Source organism: Ursus maritimus, unplaced genomic scaffold (genome assembly GCF_017311325.1).
Source record: "Ursus maritimus isolate PB19 unplaced genomic scaffold, ASM1731132v1 scaffold_18, whole genome shotgun sequence".
Taxonomy (NCBI): domain Eukaryota; kingdom Metazoa; phylum Chordata; class Mammalia; order Carnivora; family Ursidae; genus Ursus; species Ursus maritimus.
This window is the reverse complement of record NW_024424230.1, coordinates 13,745,315-13,770,569: the sequence shown is the minus strand read 5'-3', so window position 1 is coordinate 13,770,569 and position 25,255 is coordinate 13,745,315. Positions and strand designations below refer to the sequence as shown.

The 25,255-nt window shown below is 33.8% G+C and overlaps 1 protein-coding gene across 2 annotated transcripts in view; it reads left to right on the top strand.

Annotated features, from left to right (window-relative positions):
* RELCH (RAB11 binding and LisH domain, coiled-coil and HEAT repeat containing) overlaps positions 1 to 25,255 on the top strand; it is a 105,435-nt gene that overhangs the window by 49,057 nt on the left and 31,123 nt on the right. The window contains exons 11-20 of one of the 2 annotated variants that reach the window (XM_040632457.1): positions 1,005 to 1,117; positions 5,364 to 5,454; positions 8,372 to 8,443; positions 13,049 to 13,189; positions 13,647 to 13,811; positions 15,603 to 15,750; positions 19,871 to 20,027; positions 20,786 to 20,909; positions 22,747 to 22,795; positions 25,001 to 25,013. In XM_040632457.1, coding sequence (XP_040488391.1) covers positions 1,005 to 1,117; positions 5,364 to 5,454; positions 8,372 to 8,443; positions 13,049 to 13,189; positions 13,647 to 13,811; positions 15,603 to 15,750; positions 19,871 to 20,027; positions 20,786 to 20,909; positions 22,747 to 22,795; positions 25,001 to 25,013 — 1,073 coding nt within the window. Of the gene's footprint in view, positions 1 to 1,004; positions 1,118 to 5,363; positions 5,455 to 8,371; positions 8,444 to 13,048; positions 13,190 to 13,646; positions 13,812 to 15,602; positions 15,751 to 19,870; positions 20,028 to 20,785; positions 20,910 to 22,746; positions 22,807 to 25,000; positions 25,014 to 25,247 lie in introns of both variants that reach the window. The other variant, XM_040632456.1, reaches the window with a different exon arrangement.

The following is a 25,255-nucleotide window of genomic DNA, read 5'->3' as shown; positions in this document are numbered from 1 at the left end:
CCCCCCCCCCCCATCAGTTCATGTTTTAAATCTACTAGCACTTTTTGGTAGGAAGGAGGATAGCTGGGAAAAAGAAATGGTGGAAGTAATCATTCTGTTATAAATACATCATACTGATTTCTTTACAATAACTGTAAAATATTATTTTTACAGTTTAGAAAGTTTTCCTCCAAAAATATTTATCACTTTTGGACTTTTATTCTCATTAGATTTGAAAATCTATTCCAAAATGAAAAACATTACTATCTTTTGAATATATTTTAGATTTTGTCTTAGTTTATTTGAAATGTGAAGCAACTTTGGTTTACATACTTCTTTGGAAAAGAGAAATAAACTTTTGCTATTACTTTCCTACAGAACATTGAATTTACCTCTGTATGTTGAATATGCAACAAAGAAGATTATTAAAAATTTCCATTTGAACATAAAACATTTCTACTAATACTCTATAGCAGTGCTGAGAACATTCAATACCTATGGAAATGGTCTTCTTTTTAATTAGTCATGGGATTAGGTGGGAAGGGTACAAAATTATTAATTACAGATCATCTTAATTAAGACAGATGATATTGTACTTGTGGAAGTGGGATGAGTTGTCTTGATTTTTCTGTTAGCCTTCTAAATTTTAGAATATAGTTAGCTTCTGCAAGTTTTTTTTTAAACATTTTCAAAATTAAAATTACTGTGTCAGCTTATGGTGAGGTAGAATGTTATTTAGTGCAAAAACTAGTAGACCGTTAGAAAGGACTGGATAAGGAAATAAGGTTAGTTAAATCTTTGGTAACTTTATTACCTTATGATTCACACCTTCTGTACAACCAACACATAAATATATGTTTCAGCGTTTTCTCTTGAATGACTTATTTTACAAAATTAGAATTTGTTCTTTTGTATCTTGAGGTTTATTTCATTTTAAATATCCATTTAAGAATACTCTGAGGGGAAAAATTAATATTCTGCAACGCATTTTTACTTTGAATTTTTCCACCTTCATATTTCTTCAGGAGTTGATCCCCCTCATATTGTGTACAGCATGCCTGCATCCTGAGCCTAAAGAAAGAGATCAGCTTCTCCATATACTTTTCAATTTGATCAAGAGGCCAGATGATGAGCAAAGGTAGGTATGACTACTTCTTTGGGAAATAAATATAATGTTGATTTATTAATTTTACTAATTTGGCATCACAATTAGCATTTTAATCTGACTGCCTTCTTTCTGTCCCAGTATTTAGTTTAATAAGCAGAGGAAACATTGGCCCCATTCACAAAGCTCTGCAATGTTTCCATTGTTGTTACTCCAGTTACTCATGTTGTATTTGTATACTTCTATATTAGTTACCTTTAGACTTCTAATTCAAATATTTCTTTGCCTTTATCTTTCACTTTTGATTTCTTAAGAATTGCTAAATATTCCCCCTTTTTCCCACAGATGAACTAGATATATCATGGCTTCTTAACAGTTAGGCTCTATAAAAGTAAAATATTTAATATATGAATTTCTGCATCACTGGGCTATTTGTAAACCAATTACTATGTGGCTAGAGGGATACAGTATTTTGTTTTTGTTGGTTGTGACTCAAATACAACTAATGATACCTGAGTGGAGAAATGAGTTATATCTGAGGGTGGTGAAGGGACACTCATCAGGATGACTTTCCAGAAGAATGGGGAATAGGTTTTGGTCAAGTAACAGTGATGTCTACCTCAGAAAGTAAAACCTTTAAATAAAGATGAAACTTTTAAGCGAAGCTGTGCAGGTGTGAACATGAACAAAATATCCTTGTGGGTCAGTAGGTAAACTAAGCGCTGGATGGATAAAATTGGGCAGTTGAAATGTTTTTCTATGTTATAATTTTCTATTTTACTGAAAAAAACTTTGCTTATGCTTTTACAAAACAGTAGTATTGCACTTTATGATTAGGTAAGTTTATATATTCAATACTTGTTTCACGATTTCAAAATTTTTACCTCATCTGAAAATACTGGAAAATCGTAAGAGTGAACCATAGAATAAGTAAAGCTCAAACTTTTAAATACAAAGCATTTCTCAACTCTGGGAATAAAAACAGTCATATAGACTTTAAAACCTTATGAGTATATATCTCTTTCCCCTTCTTACCAAAATATACCTGGGCAAGCAGAGAAACATGTCCTTTCAGGATCCAGTCAAGATGAATCTACACCAGCAGTCCTCACATACTAGTGAAATAGAAAGAAGGCAAATTAAATCACTATTCATTGCAAACTGAAAATTTTCTAGAACAATTTGATGGTGCTGTGTAGGAGAATTAATATTTTATTTTTGCATTGAAAATGCTATTTCCAAACTACTAACTCTAGGAAACAAAATGAGGGCTACTGGAGGGGGGAGGGTCGGGAGGGATGGGGTAACTGGGTGATGGGCATTAAGGGCATGTAATATAATGAGCACTGGGTTTAATATGCAACTAATGAATAACTGAAGTACATCTGAAATTAATGATACACTATATGTTAATTAATTGAATTTAAATAAAATAAGATAAAAATACCATTCCTTACATTCACAACTTAATTATAATTAAATACCATTGATTACATTGTTATTTGTAAATTTACAAAGCAAAAACCTCTAGATCTCTAGCCTGTTTTCATAGACTCCACATGTAAAGCTAATAGCTGCCACCTGGTGGCCAAAAGTACCTATTAGCCTTACTTCAGGTTGAGATATGTCAGGAATTCAACACTCATGTTCACATTTAAATTTTTCACCTTTCAGATATACAAGTACTTATTAAAATATACTAATAAGTTGACTCACTATGTATAATGTGAATAACAAATTAACAAAGCAAATTGTTTAAGTTAGCATAATATATTTGTCATATAATTAGTTGTTACTTTTCCTTACTTAATAAATCTCAGTCTTCTTTGTATCCTAAGAAAAACTTAATTTTATGCTTAGTGTTGGTGCTTTTTGCCAGTTCTTTGCTAACAACCATAATTGACACCTTATTTCTACCTGCATCAAATACTAGTCAAACAATCCCTGTCCTGTGATTTTCTACAAGTAGGAATAATTTTTTTAAAAAATTTATTTATTTACTTTAGAGAGAAAGAGAGAGTGTGTGAGTGGGGGGAAGGGTGGAGGGAGAGGGAAAGNNNAAGAATCTCAAGCAGACTCCCTGCTGAGCATGGAGCCCAACACGGGGCTCAATCTCACCACTGTGAGATCATGACGTGGGCTGAAATCAATAGTTGGACCCTTAACCGACTAAGCCACCCAGGCGCCCAAGGGAACATTAATTTTTACCATAACAGGAGACTGTTTCCAGTGCTGTTAATAATCTCTTTTCTGTTCTCAACCTGTATTTCAAAACTGTCATACTTTTTAAGATTAAGTCTGCTGGCTAAGAAGTTTGCCTTGAGGAGCCTAACATTTTTTCAACAAGTTTGTACATCTTTAGTATGTAGATGGTGGCTCATGATTTAAAGTTATTTCACATGAAGTTTTCGTATAAGTGTATACTTCTCCCAAGTGTGAAATGCCTACATTTTACCTAAGTTCATTTATTACACAAGTCCAACATTTGTGGAACCAATGTGTATGCCTTCTCGTTATTTTAAGATACTAGTGAGGAAAAAACAATGTTCAGCTATTAGGAAATTTTCATTGGGGAACAGGCAGCTAAAATGCTGTCTGGAAATCTTGGAATTTCTTTTCCCATTTTCTTTTACTCACTTAAGTTGCCTTTCTATAGTAGAAGGAAATACAAAAGCAAAGGGAAAGTTGAAAAATAGGCGTAGAAGATAATACTATACATATAAAGGGGAATCAGATAGATAAAAATACAAAGTTGTTAAGTGAGAATAAGCTGCAGTATACAATGAAGCTTAATTGGCTAAACTAAATAGAAATTTAAGGTCATTTTGCAGTTTAAGTTAAATTGACTTATTTTGAGGGTAGCAATGAGTAATGCCTGGGCTTAAAGTGCTGTTTTTATAATTACTATGAATTAAACATTACTCTGAATTAAACATTCTAATTTGTTTTTCCTAGAAGCTGTCTACTTTAAAACATGTATTGAAAACATACTTTTTTTCCCATCATCTGTTTTGAACTAGATAAAAGAGGAAAAATTTAGAATTCTGCATTTTAAAATCATTTAAAATGGAACTTCGTTCTAAAGAGTGAAAAATCATATTTAAAATTTTATACTCTTTCTTAAGTTTCAAATCTATTAATTCAAGTGAAGTTATTATATTATTTATATACTGTTCTGTAACAAATTACCCCAAAAGAAAGTGCGGTTTAAAATAACACTTATTTTTATATTACAGTTTATGTGAGTCACTCAGTCTGGGTCCTCTGCTTCAGGGTCTCTTATAAGGCTCTAATCAAGGTGTTGGCTGAGGCTGTGGTCCTGTCAAGGCTCAATTTGAAAGGATTTGCTTCTGAGCTTACTCAAATAGTTGATCGTTGGCAGGATTCAGTTTTTCCTGGGTTTGTGAAATAAGGGTCTCAGTTTCTTACTGGCTTTTAGCTAGAGTTTCCTTAAGTTCCTTGCCACATGAGCCTCACCAGCATGGCCACATACTTCATCAAAGCATGCCAGCTGAGAAGGCAGTAGAGAAGGTCCCAAAGATAGACATCACAGACCTCTGTAACCCAATCTCAGAAGTGACATCCCATCATTTTAGCCATTATTCTGTTCATTGGAAGCAAATCATTAGGTCCAGTCTACACTTAAGGATACAGAATTACACAACAGCATGAATGTCAGGAGATGGACAACATTGGGAGCCATGTCAGAAGCTGCCTACCACATTTATCTTGTGTATAAAATTCTGATTTAAGAAATATCATTTTACTAATGTGATACCATAGTTTTAAATTATAGAAACACTGGGGGGAATAATCACTGGCTGTTTTAGTGTCTAGAAACTGAAATTCAGTAGAAGCTAAAGAATTAGACGTATTATCTCAGAATGCATGTATGGGAAGTTAATTTAGGAGGTTATGAGATTAAGCTTCACACCAGTAGAGAATCCCTTCACAAAATTCAGTAGAAGCTAAAGAATTAGACATATTATCTCAGAATGCATGTATGGGAAGTTAATTTAGGAGGTTATGAGATTAAGCTTCACACCAGTAGAGAATCCCTTCACAATATCTCACAAATGGTGTTGCCACAGCTGGAGGAAGGAGTCTTAAAGAACTGACTCATTCTTTTGATGGCAGCCTAATCCATTGTTGGAAAAGTCTAATTTGATTGTACAAAAACGTATGTTGTATGAATTACAGAGCTGGCTCTTTTTAACCCTTAGAAAGTTGTGCTTTCTAATGCAAGTACAAGTGTTTAATAGTTTATATTATTTTTCAGGCAGATGATACTGACGGGTTGTGTGGCATTTGCACGTCATGTTGGACCAACACGTGTAGAGGCTGAACTTTTACCACAATGTTGGGAACAGGTACATAACTATATTGGGTTTCCCCTAACTATTATATTCTAATTTATTAAAAGTGTTCGTATTTTCTGTTTTCAATGCCAATAGGAGATATGTGGCATCTAAATTATGCTCCTGTTTCTATAGTCCAGCACAGTGATTTATCGGCACTTAATGCTCTGGGTCGCTTTGCTTTCTTCACTCTTCCAACAAATAGTTAAGAAACACTAGTTTCAGTGCCAGGTACTGCTGCAGTCATTACATACAGTAATGAACAAAATACATACAGTGGTGAACAAAAGACAAAGACCTTTTAGTGGGGAGATAAGAATAAACAAATAAATGACATGTCTTGTATTATTATAAATTATGAAGAAAAATAAAGCAGGATAAGATTAGAGAGTGATGGCAAATGCTATTTTAAAAAGGGTGGTCAGAGCAGGAATCTGAGAAAGAGATGTTTAGGCAAGGATCTGAATGAAGTGAGTTACTGTAAATATAAAAGCCCTGAGGTGGGTTCAAGGGAGAGTGAGGCCATGTTTGTTTGGGGGGTGGGGCCGGGTATAATAGAAATAATATTTATGTATTATATATTTGTATATATTGGAAATATGTACAGAATATAAAGTGTAAACCGTTGATGTAGGAGGTTTTTGTAATTACAATCCAACTCACCCATTTTCTCACAATCCTTTTGGTTTTATATTGAATTTTAATATTCCAGTCCTGTGGAGAACTCACAGTCATTGACTTTCTAGATTTGATGTTTAGGTTATTAAGTGGCTTACTTATCCATCTTTTAAAAAAAAGATGGATTTCTTACTTATAAAGACAGATTTCATGGCCTTATTTATAATAGCGTAGTCACTTATTCTTAAACAATAGTGGTCTCTGGAATATCACTAAAGCATGTGGTCCTTTAGAATTCTATTCCTAATTTCTTTGAGTATTTATTTTTCTCTTTAAAATTTAGTGGAGTTATATCTAGATTAAATATTTAAACTGAACATTATATGTGGTTCTCTTGTCTCTGATAGTCCCTTATGTCATCTGGATTATAGTCATACCAATTTAGGGTGAGGCTCTAATCATTGAAACTCAAACTTGGAAACAGCATATACAATTTTAAATTTACAATTTTGTACAGTTATTCATAGGTACATATAATTTCTAACAGTTTTTTCCATTCCCTTTTTTTCTTGTTAAGCTTTATTGAGATACTTAGATACTATACACCCATTTAAAGTGTACAATTTAGTGTTTTTTAGTATATCCACAGAGCTGTACAACCATCACCACAATCAGTTTTTGTGTTTTTTTTTAAGATTTTATTTATTTGAGAGAGAGAGAGAGAGAGCGACAGAAAGAGCATAAACAGTAGAGGGACAGAGAGAGAAGCAGGCTCCCGCTGAACAGGGAGCCTGACGAGGGGCTGGATCCCAGGACCCAGGGATCATGACCTGAGCTGAAGGCAGCTGCTTAACCAACTGCACCACCCAGGTGCCCCCACCACAATCAATTTTAGAACAGTTTTATCACCCCCAAAAGAGACTCCAACCCTTTGAACTTTGTTCTCTTACTTCAAGTTTGTTTTGGCTATTCTGGGTCCCTTGAATTTCCATGTGAATTTTAGGATGAACTTACCAATTTCTGCAAATAAGTCATCTGGAATTTTCTTAAGGATTGCATTGTATCTATAGATCAGTGTGGAGAATATCTCACCATCCCAACAATAGTGAGCCATCTAACCCATGAATTTAGGCTGTCTTTCCATCTATTTAGTTTTTTTAAATTTTCTTTCAACAATGTTTTGTTGTTTTCAGAATATAATTTTTGCACTTTTTTTGGTTTAATTTATTCCTAAATATTTTATTCTTTTTGATACTGTTGTAAATAGAATTTGCTTAACTTTATTTCGCATTTGTTGCAATATAGAGAAATACAACTGATTTTTGTATGTGCATTTAATTTTAAGGCTCATTGAGCTAGACTAAAGAAAAGCAAAATGAAAGTTTACGTATAACATACTTTGACATTCAAACCATTCTGCTTTGAGGTTACTATTTCTGGAAAATTTAGTTTACAGATGTTAGTTATAAACATCTTTACCACCACCTCTTCTATACCTGAATGAACGTGGATATCAGGGGTCTATCTAGCCGACTACCTCCAGTTTGTTGCCCAGTAGATTGCTATGTAATTTCCTTTCTTAATTTTAGGCACCCAATACATTAATGAATTATGTCACCTTTTCATATGGGATTGTGAGAACAGATATACTTCTTTTCCAGCCAAGGAAAGATTTATATTCTATGAAGAAGACATATAGGAACAAAACCCAGTATGTGTCTTTTTTTGTGTGTTATTTTTTGTTATGGTTCAGTGTAGTCATCACAACAGCAAAACCCCATCATCTTGCATATATAAACAGGAATGGTTGAAGTCTGCTTACTTTAAAAACAGAATCATATCACTAGTCAAGGGTTCTGGTTAAATCATTGATTAACTTCCTAATCCCTTAGTTTAAAAAGAGAACTGATAAATCATTCCTGGCACATACTATAAGCCATTATCTATAATATCCAGAAGCTGAGTTTTTCCAATTTAAAAATAAACTAATGTTGGTAGGGCTGGAGAAAGGTGCTTCTGACATCCTAAGGAAAGCCTAGTTGTAGGTAAGCCCACCATCTCTAGACACCTTTCCACATTTTCATCTTTGCTTTTTTCTTTAACAGATAACCCCTGTGACCTCATTTTTTAGGCTCTCTCTGATTCCCTTATTCCTGATCCAGTTATAGGCACGCAGGGATTCCCAGAAGTGGGAAAAAAAAAAAAAGATGCTTTATTGCATTCTTAACAGGATTTATTATGAGAAGTAATTCTCTGTTGGAGGAAAGGAGGTTATGTTGTTTATGCTTGATTTGTTTATTTTTTACTCTAGATTAACCACAAATACCCAGAAAGACGACTACTTGTGGCAGAATCCTGTGGAGCGTTGGCACCTTACCTTCCTGTAAGAATTGTCATTTTTTCTTAAAAACTTTTTTTTCCTTTATAATAATAGAGAAACCTTTTTTCAAGTAACTTATACATTTTAATTCAAATTCTCCCAGGGCATGCTATCCTAATTAAGGAAGAATATGGGCTAAAAAGATAAGGCTCACATTGATATAATATGGCATTGCAGACAGATGGGTATATTAACCATTTTGCATGAGCCTTAAATATATTAAATTATCACCAGTTCTCAAAGTTTGTGGTTCGAGGACCCTGGGAGAGTCTTTGAGATACTTTCAAAGAGGTCCATGAGGTCCATAATATTTTCATAATATTAAAACATTTTTCTTCTTTTTCTCTGTGTTTACATTTACATTATTGGTGCAAAAGCTATAATGGGCAACAATGCCAGTGCATTAGCCCTGATCAAGGCAGCGACCCCCAAATATACTGATAATGATGTATTCTTCACTGCCATGCACTTAGAAGAAGCCAGTTTCACTTAAAAATAAGCTTGATGAATCAATGAAGTTATTAATTCTACTAAATTTTGACCCTTGAGTATGTGTCTTTTTAATATTTTGTGTGACAAAATGGAAAATACTAATATCAGTCCCTTTTACTGAGGTATCCTGAGGTATAATGGCTATTTCAGGAAAAGCATTTCAAATAGCTTGAGTTGTGAATTGAACTAGCTGCCTTTTTTCATGAGATACTGATTTTACTTGACCAACCACCAACACACAAGCTCTGGTTATTCAGAAATGGGTATTCAGCAAAAATTTTTATGAAAGTGAGTGAAATGAGCCTGTCACTTCAAGGAAAAACAAGTAGATGGCATTTATTGCCAATGATAAAATTGGGACTTTTAAGTGAGAACAAGAATTTTGGAAAATTTATTATCTGCCACTGTTGTTTTCACAGTTTCTAAATATGTAGACACATTTCTGAGATCAGTGGTGATATTAACAAATGTGATTTTTTTGAGATCATAATAAAACCTGTCAATATTGAAGAGCATCTGAGTAAGTCTGGTACAGTGTTTCCCAAATGACCAATGCTGACTGCTCAAAATCACACATGGGTAAAAATAGAGGCAAAGTCCAGAATAGACCAGTGGAATTTTTTTTTTTTTTTTGAAGATTTCATTTATTTATTTGATGAGGCGGGGGGGACAATCAGGGGGAGCGGTAGGCAGAGGGAGAAGCAGACTCCCTGCTGAGCAGGGAGCCCAATGTGGGGCTTGATCTCTTGGATCATGACCCGAGCCAAAGGCAGACACTCAACCCACTGAGCCACCCAGGCTCCCCAAGCAGTGGAATTTAATATGCCAGAGTTTAGAGTTTATTAGCAAGGAGCCGTATCATAGTTTCAGATTCTACATTGCATCTAACCTTTAAGAAACTACCACTTGTCCAGTTTTAGTGTAGAATTAAAATATCTATTCTTATCAGAAAAGACTATTAAAATACTCCCTTTTTCAATTACATGTCTCTGTGGGGCCAGATTTTGTTAAAAACTTCAACTGAAATAGTATATGGTAACAATCGAATGCAGAGCAGGTAAGAAAATCTACCTGTCTGCTTTTAAGTCAGACATTAAAGTGATTTGCAACAAAATTTAAAGCACCGTTCTTCTCACTAATTTTTTTTGTTTAATAAAGTTATTTTCATTAAAATGTTATACATGTTACTAACCTTGAATGATTTTATTGTTGGTTTTAAATTTCTCAGTTTAGTTTCTAATATGATAAATGTCAGTAGATATTACCCACCTAAATAAAAGTTGTTTGCAATGCTCATTCATTTTTAAATAACTAAAGGAATCCTTCGACCAAAAAGATGAGGACCCCTGGACTGTTACGTTCTTTTAGGTATCTTCCCATAGGTCCAGACTTAGATGGGGTAGAGGAATGAGGTGACATCACAGTTATTTTAATTTAAGCAACCTTAGTTTAAAGGAGGACTTGACAAACTACAGCTGAGAGACCAAATCTAGTCCATAGCCTGTTTTTGTAAATGAAATTTTATTGGAACACAACCATACCCATTTGTTTATGTATTGTCTGTGTCTGCTTTTACACTGTAACAGCAGAATTGAGTAGTAGCAACAGAGACCTCATAACCCCCAAAGCCAAAAGTATATACCCTCTGGCCTTTCACAGAAAGTTTGCTGGCCCTTGCCTTAAGTGGTCATTTTTGTAAGATTGTTATTAAAAAGTATATAAAAAAATGGAATTGTATAATGCATGAGCTATTTATGTTACATTTACCTGTTAACCTCATATTCTTTGGTGAAGCATGAGAAACCAAGATGACTTAGTTCTGTCTTTTTTAAAAGTAAAATTTATTATTTTTTTATTTCAGAAAAATATAAAGAAAAAAAGACTGTCCGTAGTTTCACTTCCAGTAATAATATTTCTTTTTAAGTTTGTTAAAAATAAATTTTCATACAGCATAGAAAAGAACAAAATGGGGGCACCTGGGTGGCTCAGTCGTTAAGCGTCTGCCTTCGGCTCAGGGCGTGATCCCGGCATTCTGGGATCAAACCCCACATCAGGCTCCTGTGCTGGGAGCCTGCTTCTTCCTTTCCCAATCCGCCTGTTTGTCTCTCTCTCACTGGCTGTCTCTGCGTCAAATAAATAAATAAATAAATAAATAAATAAATAAATAAAATCTTTAAAAAGAAAAAAAAGAAAAGAACAAAATGAAAATCAAAGACTTTGCTTCTCTGGCCTATCTAGTCATTCCCTCCAAAGATATCCATCTACTGTTAATAGTTTTTAATCAGTTCTTGGAGAAAATAAAAACTTATGCATATACCAGTTTGCATTTTTATATTTGAATTTTTCTTACCCAAAATTAATCATACTGTATATAATATTCTGTATCCCTGACAGTAAGCACTATTGGTAGGTTCTTGTGTGAGTATCTGTGTATTTTTAAATTTCTCATGCTATAAAGCCTCCACATTTTGCTTCTTTCAGCATTTGCATTTTTTTATTTTGACAGTGTTAAATTGGCCCCAACCAAGATAGCATGGATTTATACTCCTATCATCAATACATAGGAGTTCCTGTTTTCCCATACCTTCGCCAGGAATAAAATCCTTTTTAATATTTTCCTATCTTATAGGAGAAAAGTGGTATCTTATTGTTGGGATAAATCATATAGATAGATAAATGTGAATCAGTTTTGAGTATCCCTGTATTTACTGTTCCAAGCAGAGATGAATATCACGTGCACAAAGGGGATAAATAAGCTATTCTACAGTGCCCCGATATTAGAATGTTAAGCAGTATTAATAATAGACTTAATGTTTTCTCCACGGATCTTCACTTGCCTTATATCCCACCACAGTTGCTAACAGTAAAATCTCAGCGTGATCATGGCTTAAATGGAGTAATGCCTCCTGACTTGTTCTGTGGGTTCCCTGTGGCATACTGAAACTGCTGCTGTTGACCTCAGCCCAGACCAATGTGAAGCAAATACCCAGATGAAGTTTATCTCCATCCTGCTGCCGAGGCTGATACCAATCCAGAAGCCCTTTTAAGATCTTCAAGGCAGTTTTTTGGGCAGTTTTTTCCTAAAGGATAAGTAAACAAGGCTGTCCTAAAAGATATATTCACCAACCTAATATGACCAAAATTTGGTAAAATTACATATATTTTTGTTTCTAGGAAAAGCAAAAACTATGTCATTTAAAGACGACTGTTAGACCTTGCTCTGCATACTAAAATCACATTGTAAATTTATGAAAATGGTCACGTCCTCTATCTTTATGGTATTCCAACCATTGGATGTGAAAAGGACCTAAACAAGTTTAGTTTTGAAGAATTTTATAAACTGATCAAATTATTATAATGGTCCAGAGAAGGGAAATAAGGGCAAGAATTTGCATAATGATAGCTCTTTATTTTACCTTCAGCTATTAATTAGGTTAAAACATTCTTTAACAACAAAAAAATTGTGTGAAATTAAGAGACAACAGTGGTTGACATAATATTAAAGAGTAGCATCTGAGAATAGCAGTGCAGTTCCCTTTTAAGTATTTTTAAAGTTTGCTCTTATATTTTATCATCCTGTTTTTTTATCAGTTCATCAAAAAATAGGAACACCAGGATTTAGAATGTTTCCACACTCCTCCCCCAGACAAATGTTTTTGATTAATGGAGCAATGTTTGTAATCTCTCCTGTTATTAAAACTCTGAAAGCTCTTCTCTGAGTTAAAAACAGGTATTGGTAGAAGAGTCATTGTCCATTTATAAGCAGTGTTGACTTTGTTGATTTGCCAAAAGTGCTTGCTACTATGTGCTGTAGGATTTGAAGGATTTGCACATATTTAGTAGACAGAAAAACATGCTGGAAGATGATTAATACCAAATTCAAGATAGATGTTATCTTTAGAGAGGGAGGGTGGAGGAAGGGGGAGAGGGTGGAGAGAGTCAGACAAGCTATGTCTGTAATGTCTTATGTCTTCGAAAAATGAAGACTTAAACAGCAAAATGTGAATATATTTAATCTGGATTTTGAATATGAAGTTGTCTGTCGTATTATTTTCTATGCTTTTTCTGCTGCTAGTGTAAAATAAATAGTAAAAACATGTTTTTGTTTATTTTCAGAAAGAAATACGTAGCTCCTTGGTTCTCTCAATGTTGCAACAAATGTTAATGGAAGATAAGGCAGATTTAGTAAGAGAAGCTGTGATCAAAAGCCTCGGTATCATTATGGGATACATTGATGATCCAGACAAATATCAACAGGTATGTGTTTCAGAATGAACCCCATTTACTCCATTATAAATTCCAAATAAGTTGATATTCCAGATCTCTGATTCAGCTACCCAGTAATCTGTAGTAGGGATGGCACGTATGTCAGCTTTAACCAGTTGCAGTTGGCTGCCTGGTTTTACTTCTTCAATTCAGAAGAAAGAGTGCAGGATTCATTTACAATCTCTGCCATAGTTTTATGGCAGGAAATTGGCAAAAAGCATGCCCTGTTAACCACCTTTTCTCTTTGGTTTCCACATCGATGGATACATGACATTTTCCTTAAAGAAAATGGGAAGGATAGGATTATGGATGGCTTGCTTTCTTGCTTAAAATGTTTTCTAAGTGTACTGCAGTGTATACTTACTGCTTTTCATTGAGGGTTTTGTTTTGTTTTGTTTTGAAGTTTATTCTTTTAAAAATCTAAATTTTACCTGTTTGTTTTTGGCAGGGTTTTGAATTGTTGCTGTCAGCCTTGGGTGATCCCTCAGAAAGAGTAGTTAGTGCAACACATCAAGTATTTTTACCGGCCTATGCTGCCTGGACTACAGAACTTGGAAATTTACAGTCTCATCTTATACCTACATTGCTGAGCAAGATAGAAAAACTTCTCAGGGTAAATACTTTCTTTATGTATACAGTTTATAGAAATGTAAAAGGTGTGTTCTAAGTCATCTTGGAAGAACGTTGGGGAGCAAAGACAAAGTACCACTTAGCTGAACATTCTAATAATTTCCCAGTTAAAGATTTTTATTAGACTGGAGCCAAGAGAGATTTGAGGAAGTTCTGCTTTGGTAAAGCCAGATGAGAAAGGGCATGAAGTAGCACCTTTGTGGAGCTCACTTGTACACTATTCAGAAAGCTAGCTCTACCTTGTCTCTTCTGAAGATTTAAAGATTTTTGGTAACATATCAGCTCCAGTTCCTGGAATGCAGAGATAACTAAATATTAGTCTCTAAAGCTTTCTTACTTACACAATGTCAGAATGCTTTAACTGTGTTTACTTCACTGCAGTAGTTCATTTCCTCACTTCTTAAAATGAATTTTTCCCCCCAGGTAAAAGAAATGAAGAAAAGTTGAAAAAAAGATAGTAACTTACTGATTTAATTTTTGTACTAAAGGTCCCTTTTAGGGTCTAGAAGGAAAACTAACATTTAATGCCTATTATGTGCATTAGGGTAGATACCTTATAAATAAAACATATTATTTCATTCTTATAACTCTTTAAATTGTATTTTGGTTTTGGGGTGGAAACTGAGCATTTAGGGAACCTGCCCAGGGTTTTACAGCTGTCAAATGATGGGTATGGATCACCGATACCAAACTCTTACCCGTTCTATCCCCAAATTTTAAAGAATCTACAAGACTCTTGCATAGTAACTACTCTGTAGACAGTCTTATATGTATCCACATGTATTTAATTTTAAAAATTGGGCTGTTTTTTCTATAAATTTAAAAATGGGTATTAAAAAAAATTATAAATAGCTAGACCAAAGTACTCCTTTTTATGAAACCTAGAAATTTTTTAAAGTATTTTTTTTAATGTTTGCATTCCTTCTACCTGAAAATTATCCATACCTTTATTTTTCTTGTTCCATTTCAAAACATGGTTAATTCCATTTTGCTGTTAAACATATCTGCAGTATTCTGCATAGGTAGTAATTCTTCCATGAAGAGATTAACTAATTTAGAAGCTGATAGTATGTAACTCATGTATCTGGTATCTCTGACACAATTATTTTATAATATAGTAATGACATCTCAAGTGGATTTGAATAGCAGTAAACACTTTTTTGTCTCCAATAATTCTATTTTCTACTTTAACATTTGGTTTCTGTGTACCATACCGATCCTTTTACTCTTTTTTTCTTTCTGTTATTTCTTTCTTTTGTTTCCTCTTGAAATTTTTTCTCCTACATTTCATCTGTGCGTTGAATTATTTTAAAGTGCCTTCAGTGCTGGCAAATACAGATGCCACCAAATCTGTAAAGGGAGATCAGAAGTAGGAGAAGGAAAATAGCAAGTGCTGCTGCTGGTCTAACAGTTGAACATTTAAAATGATTCCTGTGGCTCACTTTAATTTCTTTATCCTGACTTATAAAATTTCAAAGGATAAGATCCTCTTAAAAGAAAAAAAAGCCTGCAAAAAAAGTTTCATACAAATGGAAATGACTGATGTTCACTGTAGTTTTCCATATAAAAATTGTATTACTTATATAGTGCCTTAGTGCTTCTTCACATTTTAAGAGAAATTAAGAAAAGATTCATGGACATCTCCATTAGGTGCTGTGCTACGAGTCTACCATACAGATCCTTAAATGTTTTATTCATTGCCACAGAAAGGAAGAGCATTATAAATACCTAATTTCAGAAAACTAAAACTAGCTTCCACCTCCTTATGTTTCAGGAAGGAGAGCACGGGCTGGATGAACATAAGCTCCACATGTATCTTTCTGCTTTGCAGTCCTTGATCCCATCTCTCTTTGCATTAGTGCTGCAGAATGCACCTTTCTCCAGCAAAGCCAAGCTTCATGGTGAAGTGCCACAGATAGAAGGTACTGAACTTGAAATATGGAAGGAAGATGTAGAATATTAGCAGCTTAGCTTCCCAAAGAATTGTTTTTGTTTAAACTTCTAAAAATTAGTTTATATGACAGCATAATTACTAAAATATACGTGTGGAATCTTGTGATCATAGATTGTATGATAGCTGAGTTAAACGTGGCTTCATCTTTTATGAATAAGCCTCATGGTATTATTTTATAATATTTGCACTTTCTTTCCATTCTTAATTTGTAGTCTTTTTATAACCTTTTTTTTCCAGTGGCTGAAGTAAGTTTTCTTTCATTAATAGAGCTGAATCAATGAAAAGATCACTGAGTAGCTACTAGTACCAGTTTATGAAGCTTGTCATTTCCATCTTTATATTTTTTTCTCCCCCATCTGTTTCATCTTACTTTCAATAGGGGAAGGTAAATGTAATTACTCTTTTCTACTTGTCCCTGACAGGAATATAAGCATTTGTAGCAGATTTTTTTTTTCTCCAAAGAAGGAATGTGTCTTAGTTTCAGAAATAGTGACATTGATAGCAAAAGCCAATATTCTCTTCTCTCAGTGTCCCCCAAACTAGTAAGTGACTTTTGATCCATGGCACTTAGCAACCCCACTGTACCCAGCCCCCAGGATACATGGCTGTAAACCAGCTATTACTGTGTATAAGATCCCTTTGCAACTTCTTCAGATTTGTGAAATTGTCCATGTCTCTTACTGGCTTCTGATAGACAAAAGAATGATAACATTGAGAACATCAACAGACACTTAATGTTTTTAGAATTGCAGTTTTCATATAAAGTAAATGGTGGGCTACCTTTAATCTTTGGGATATGAAGCCGTGTCCAAGAAAACACAAAGCACAGAATAAAAATGGTATATATTGTTTGAATGTCTGTTTTACTGGACAAATTGAGAATGGATGGAGTAGAGTTAATTTGACATTTTAAAATATTATTGAGGAGAAGGAAAATTCAGACTTTTTTTTTTTTTTTTAAGATTTTATTTATTTATTTGACAGAGATAGAGACAGCCAGCGAGAGAGGGAACACAAGCAGGGGGAGTGGGAGAGGAAGAAGCAGGCTCATAGCGGAGGAGCCTGATGTGGGGCTCGATCCCACAACGCCGGGATCACGCCCTGAGCCGAAGGCAGACGCTTAACCGCTGTGCCACCCAGGCGCCCCGAAAATTCAGACTTTTAAGAAAAGTCTTCCTAAAGCATTCACAGCCGTCTGCTTCAGGTTCTACCCTTCCGTGTATTAAGGTTCCTCATCTGCCTAGGGGCTTTCCTATCTTTCTAATTCCCTCTTTTTCTCTTTCTGTCTTGCCATATTGGTTTGCTAGGGCTGCCTTAACAAAATACCACAAACTGAAATTTATTGTCTCGCAGTTCTGAAAGGTAGAGGCTTCAGATCAGGGCGTCAGCAGGGTTGGTTCCTTCTGATGGCTCTGAGGAAAAAGCTGTTCCATGCCTCCCTCCCCACTTCTGTGGTTTGCTGGCAATCTTTGTCATGCCTTGGCTTATAGATGCATCACCCCAATCTCTGCCTTCATTTTCACATTCCATTCTTCCTCTGTGTGTGTCTATCTCTATGTCCAAATTTTCCCCTGTTATAAGATCAGTCATATTGGACTAAAGGCCCACCTGACTCCAGTATGACTTCATATTTATCTAGTTCTATCTGCAGCAACACTATTTCCAAATAAGGTCACATTCTGAGGGTCTAGGGATTAGGACTTCAACGTAGGAATTTTAAGCAGGGGCGGAGGGGGGTGGTTCATAGTTCCACCTATAACATTTGCTATCATCCGTTCATTCATGTATTTAACAAATAATTCTTGAATGTTACCTGTTGCCAACCATGTGCTGGAGAGTAGATGAGAATTGTCAAAACAACTGCTTTAACGTCCTGAATATATTTCTTCTAGCGTTTATGTGACCTTTTCTTGTGATTATGTCATTATGCCAAAAACAATCTTTTCTTTTTAACTCACACAGATATTTTTATTACCAATTTATTCTACAGCATTAGCTATTATTTATGTCAGGCACTATTTTAAACACTTGGGATCATTCATTAATAAAATACACACAACTTTCTGCCATTGTGGAGCTTACATTCTAGTGAGAGGGGAAACACATTAGAGTCATAACAACTGTTATTTTGCTGGATAATTGTGGTTATTTTGTTGACAATAAAATCCTGGTGTTTTGCCAGCCTGTTAAAATGGCATTCTCAGGACCTTTCTATATTGTTGTAAGTTAGATGCTCATATTTTTTTAAATGCTATTAAATAGAATAAAGTTTTTGAGACTCTTGAACCATTCTGATTACTTATCTATAATAACTGAGTTATCCAAGTAATTGCTTATTTCTTGACATTATTTTGCTTCTGTTGGACTTACCTTTAAATCCTTTTAGACCTCACTTTCCCTGTAGTTAATTTTGACATATCTATTTCACTTTAAACTGTTACATTATTTTTCAATAATTTGTTAGTATTTTTGAAGGAATAATATTCATTCTATCATAATATAGCAGATTATGACAAGTATGATATAACACTGTTTGAAACTATATCAGAGATGCTTTGACATGATATATTTTTATATGAACTACAAATATCCTTCACAATCCAAATCTGTTTGACTCATGGGTTGAGATTCAGTGAGAATTCAAGCAGAAACCCCGGATAGTGAGAAATACCATGTTACTCAAACTCATTTGTTGGTTGGTATATTATGATAGCAAATAGGGGAGTTTGGTTAGTAAGGGATGACCTTTATCTGTCCTTAATATATTGTTAAAAGCCTTGGGCAGCATAGAAAGGCAATAACATCTTAATTTTGTCTTTGAACATTTTTTAAATTATGTGTATTTCATGTTTTCTTAAGCTTATTAATAATTATTAAGCATAATAATTATTAAAACATTAATGTGTTTTGAGACAATTCTGTATATTTGTTTGTGTCTTTTTAGGATGTTAGCCTCTATACAGAAGTTGTTAGGCAATTAGGAGTTTCTGACTAACAGTTAATGAGTCATTGGCATGCATATTCATTTAATAGCCATCAAGAAGTGTTCTCTTAGTAACCTGGGATCTCAGGTTATGATCTATAGGATCGTAAGTTTTATTGATATGTTTGCAAATTTAAAATATGCTAGTTATATCTTCATGTTTTATTTATATAATTTTAAAAGTCCTTCAGTTTTCCTCCCAAATTTTTAAAGTGTATACTTGGGACCCTGGTTACAGTATTTATACAATATTTTGCCTTATCTTTCTGGTCACTGGTTTTAACATTTTATATTAAGTTAATGTTTATTAAACTGTGGAAATTTTTTTTAATTAAGTACTTAATACTTGAGATTAAATACTTAAGAAACCTGTTCAGCTCAAGCTTTAATGTATTTTGTATCATTATTCTCTGGTATTTTTTATTCTCTGGTATTCATGTTAATCTATTAGTTTCTTACTACCTGAAGGAAACATATTTATCATATTTACTATTTCATTGTTTAAACAGTTTGGTAGAATTACAAGTATTTCTATTTTTTTTAATCAAATTCAAATACATACTTTAGCTAACATCTTTGGGCCAGTTTCAATTTAACCTAAATGAAATTTTACTCTTCATTAGCAAACTATTTCATTACAGTATTTGTTTATTAGCTGTTTAGTCTCATAAAATCTTAATTTTTGAGATTTGTTAAATTCGTTCACATGTGACAAGAATTTGTTTCGTTTTTTTTTTTCTTAAAATTATTTGATTAATGTTTCAGTTTTATATTTAAAAGTTTATAATAAGCTGGGGCGCGCCTGGGTGGCTCGATTAGTTGGGTGTCCAACTCTTGATCTCCGCTCAGGTCTTAATCTCAGGGTCATGGGTTCAAGCCCCGCACTGGGCTCTCATGCTGGGCATGGAGCCTACTTAAAAAAATAAAATAAAATAAAATAAAATAAAATAAAATAAAATAAAATAAAATAAAATAAAATAAAATAAAATAAAATAAAATATATAATAAGCTAATTAAATATCAGGAGGCAGAATCTTAGTTTCCTTTTGACAGAACAGCTAATTTCTGTTTTTCACATGATTTATTTTGCTTCTATTGTTTATAGTGACTAGATTCCCTCGGCCTATGTCGCCTCTTCAAGATGTGTCTACTATAATTGGAAGTCGTGAGCAATTGGCAGTGCTACTACAACTTTATGATTACCAGCTGGAACACGAGGGTACAACAGGCTGGGAGACTTTACTATGGGTTGTCAATCAATTGTAAGTTACTGCCTCCATATTCATTTGCTACACCTCTATTAGTTGAATGGAAGATAGCTCACTGTGTTTAGCCTTAGCACTGAAGGACAAAATATAAAAAATATAACAAAACCTAAGTTGGCATTATCAGTGGTAAACTTCTTTAGGAGAGGAGATTTATACCACTGGATCTGTAGTTATTTATCTATGTGGATGGTGCTGCTGTATTATGTCAGAACGACCTGTCTGCTACCTCGTTGTTGTCTAATAGTGGTGATGGATTTTGATCCGGATTCTCATTTTTGAAGCTAAAATGGATGCCATGTTAGCAAGCTCTTATGTGAAGCATCAAATCCAGTGATTTGTGTCTCATTAACTCCATAATTAGAACACTACTATTAAGTTTCCATATATTTTATAGCAAGCAGTTAAAATATGGAAGTTTATAGAATAGAATATAGACTTAAAACCTTTCAAAGCATCTCAAACCACTCCTTTGATTTGCGGTTTTGCTGGCTATGAAAAGCAAAACAATGATCACCTGGGTGACTCAGTCGTTTAAGCGTCTGACTCTTGATCTCAGCCTCAGGTCTTGATCTCAGGGTTGTGAGTTCAAGCCCCATGTTGGGCTCCATGCTGGGCATGGAGCCTACTGTAAAAAAAGAAAAGAAAAGAAAAGCAAAACAAGAGGTTGTTAGATTTGCATTGTTTCAGAAATTGGCAAGGAAACAGTAATTTATATGTATCCCCTGCCTATTTTTCTTTCCTTTCACATTTAGGTTGCCACAACTTATAGAAATAGTTGGCAAAATTAATGTTACTTCAACTGCCTGTGTCCATGAATTCTCCAGATTTTTCTGGCGCCTTTGCCGGACATTTGGCAAAATTTTTACAAACACTAAGGTAAAAACTTGTATTCCGTGTTTTCTTATGTGCAAGAGATACAGAAATGTAATGTGTTAATTAATGCTGTAACAGTAAATAAAAGCATGAGCCTTTCCTTTAGTCTAATTATCTTTTAATATCTTAGAAAACTGTGATAGTAAAAGAAAATTCTAGTCAGTAATATTCCTATTTTTATTGGTTTTCAGATGATTTAGCCTAAACTTAGTTGTATCCGGATTTGGATATAATATCTACTCACTGTGGATATCTTGAAGGTTTCCAGCATAGGCAGTATCAGTTAGGGAACTCGACTGCAATTCTTTGATGTGCTTCTCCTGCTTTACCATCTACCCCAGATTCAGGGGGTGGCTGTTTGCTCAGCACGCTTTGGTCAAAACCTCAGACGATGGTGGAACCAAAGTAGCTTATACAGAAGACTTGCTACAAGGATACCAGCTCTTAGAGTAGCGTGGACATTTGAGATTAATGCTGCATCTTTCAGTCACTACCAAAGCTATTATTTATCACATTTACACATCCAGGTTATTTTATAGTTTTAGACAATTAAAACTGGAATGTCCTTAGATCCCAATTTCCTCTTAAATCTATTTGTCTTGCTCACATATTGTTAAGCCAGTTCTTTAGAGACCTAATCAAAACATAAAAAGATACAGTTGCTATAATCAGATGCTAATCAAGACATTTAAAAGGTAAGAATTTCATGCAGCTCTTTACTATTAACTATTATTTTACTCTGTAGTTGCTGAAACATTTAAAGTAAAATAGTTTGGTGTAGCAGACTGGGCAAAATTCAGAAAATGGGTTATAATGTTATTATATTTGTGACCTATAATAAATAATTAAGTTGATTGGGCATGTGTGAAATTAAGAAGTCACTTCAGTGTCTTTGTGTTCTCTAAGTATGATTCTGTAGATTAATCTTTTAACAGGGGTCTTCACTGCAGTTTAAGTTGAATATGTAGTTGTTATGCCCGATGTGCCGATAGGAGGGCAAAAACCAGACCTTGATGCCACTGTAGAAGAAACACGGTCATTTTACAGTTTTCACCAACATCTAATTATTAAATATAATTTGATTTTATGTTATCAACATTGGCAAGCAAAATGTTCAACATCTCAAAAAAAATAGCTATTATTAAAAAAAAAGAAAGAAAAGAAAAAGAAGTAAGTAGGAGTCAGCTTTAGCATTTAGCAGTAAGTGGTTGGCTTCAGTGGCCTGAAATCTGAAGTTTGTGGTAATGTAATAATAAAAATTTGAAATAAGGATTTACTCTAACTTAAAAAATTATAATTAAATTCTGTATTTGATGTTTAAATTTATATTTTAGGGAAGTTAAAATAAAATCTAAGCAGATAGATAGTACATGATGAATGTGTTATCTATTGAATACATTAAATGAATGGAATTTCCTTTTCATTCCTTTTAAATAAGCAAATTTTTAAAAAATAATTCTAATCATGCAATAATATTTACCTAAATAATCTTTCTATCATCAAATTCAGTTTTAGGAGAAAGTAATAAAGTAATTTCAAGCACTGAAAATCATCTTGGAAATTATTTTTAATTTAGTGAAGGAAACCAAAGCCCTTGAGAAAATACTTACTGACTTGAATTGATTTTGAAAATACTTTCTCTCTAAAGGTGTTTTCAGTAACTTGACTCTTATTTTATTCTAAGCCTCTTAAAAATTGTTATATTTATGACCACTCTAATGGTCTGTAAAGCAAAATTAATAAATAAATAGTAGCAGTAGTAGTAAACATTTTATTTATTTAATCATCATTTGATCCATTGGACCTAAAACTTTTTGTATCTTTTCTTTGGGTTGCTTAGGTAAAACCTCAGTTCCAGGAGATTTTAAGACTGTCTGAAGAAAACATTGGTAAGTTCATTGTTATTGCTTCTAAAAACAATTGAATCTCTTCACTCAGGAAAAATACTGTATTCGTTATATGCAAATTGTATAAATGAACTAGCAAGTACATGTGAGAAGGAAAATTTATTTCTTGGTTTTATAATTGTCACATCTCATCTCTTTCCTATGAGATTGTAGTGAGATTAATCTTTGTTAATTTGATTATAAATATCTACCTTCCCTGTAATCAAATTGACCTAAGGCTGAGTTTCTCAAACTGAGTACTTGTACACTTGTAGGTTTGAAATGGTATATTCAAGATACTGAAAATTATAAAATAAAGGGCCTCTAATTAATTATTAGTTATTTAAAACTTTTAAAAATAAAACAAATACAGTGGAAGAGAATATAAGGTATGCATATACATTATTTTTGAAGATTCAATTATTTATTTGACAGAGAGAGAGGGAGAAGCAGGCTCCCCGCTGAGCAGAGAGCCTGATGCGGGGCTCAGTCCCAGGACCCTGAGATCATGACCCAAGCCCAAGGCAGATACTTAACCAACTGAGCCACCCAGGCGTCCCATGCATATACATTTTTAAAATGAAACTACATGCTTGAATGGGGAGTTCCAGCCCCTCTGTTGATCGTTTTCACTCATCTGTCTTAAGAAATCTAATTATAGCACCATTGGTCTAAGACCTCGTTTCTGTGTCTTTCTTATATCCCTGGGTATTTTTCTAGTTTCTAGGAATAAATCATGGAAAATGTTAGAGGGCAAAATGTATAGCCTCCCTCTTTTTTTTTTTTTTTTTTTTAACTTGGTTGATTTGGGATATATAGATAATTCTTATCTCAGTCCAGTCCTACCTTAGTGATTTGATTTGAGTGATCTAGAAAACTCCTTCTGGGGCTGTCCTCAGACATAGAGAATGAATACATAAAAATCTTTTTCTTTTAAATCTGAAACATGATGAGATTTTTTTTGACAAATGCTTCCCAAAATATATATTTTATATTTTAAAGGGTTAATGTTTGGAATGCCTAATATTTGTTATTATCTGTTTAGTTATTAATTCTCATGATAAATTAGTGAAGAATATTTAGATATTTTAGAAACTGACAGCTTTTATAATTATTCAGTTAGCTCTGAATGTTTAGCTGTTCATGTAGGAAGAGATTATTAATCCTTGTATATACAATTTTGACGTATGTTCCTAACGTCAGATTTAAGGAAATACCATAGCCACACTCAGCCAATATCAGTATTGGCTGATAACATAGCCATAGTCAGCCAATATCAGTATTCCTCCCAAAGAAAAAAAATTACTCTTATCAAGAGAATAAACAAACTTCAAATACTAATTGATGTGAAAATGGAACTTTCTATTTTGTTATAATTCCTTCAGGGCAGTTAGTTAAATTTCTTTATGTACTACTTTCTGAAAAGAATTTGGAACCATATAAAGAAAAGATAAAGTAATAAATAATTTACAATTTATTTTGCATAAAATTTGTATTTGCGTAAAAGCAAATACAAAGCACTTAAAACAGTGCCTAAGGAACAATAAGCAAGAGGTGTTGGTGCTATAAATAATGTCATATCATCTCTAGAGTTGCTTTTTTGAAATCATCGACAGGTGATTTTATCTCTTATTTTACAGTAGTCACACAGGGTACTCTCCTGGGGTTAAATGCTTTCCTCTCTTCCACTGCTTTACTTAGCCTGAATTTTCCCATTAAAAATAATTAGGGTTATCTGGCTGAAAAATCTCTATAGAGAATGAAGGAGGAGCTCTGGAACCAGACTAGTACTGGAAACTAGGTAGTATCTCATATCTAGAAGCAGATTAAATAATATATATCTAGTTGACTCCTTTTCCCTAAGTGCCTTTATGTTTTACTGAATACTGTAAATTGAAAGTATAAAAATTTAAGAAGACGTGCTTATACGGCCTGGCACTTGGGAGACTTCAAGAAAGCTCTGATTTCTGAGTATGGAAGTGGAAGTATAGCATCTCATTTTGGTTATTAAAGTTCTTTCCCATCTATCAAAAATGTTTATGCTAATGGCTTTTTAAAAAGTATTAAGTTGTATTTTTATAGCAACCATTGGATATATCTTTTAATCAAAATTATTTTCCAAAGGGGTGCCTGGGTGGCTCAGTCGTTAAGCGTCTGCCTTCGGCTCAGGGCGTGATCCCGGCGTTCTGGGATCGAGCCCCACATCAGGCTCCTCTGCTGGGAGCCTGCTTCTTCCTCTCCCACTCCCCCTGCTGTGTTCCCTTTCTCGCTGGCTGTCTCTCTCTCTGTCAAATAAATAAATAAAATCTTTAAAAAAAAAATTATTTTCCAAAGTAATGACAATATTTATGCATAAACCTTCTAGCCAGTGGGAATTTTAAGTATAATTTGCATTGTGACTTTTTGCTTTGTTTAAAATGTACTCAGATTTTCAAAATTATTTTAATGATTTTAGATTCCTCA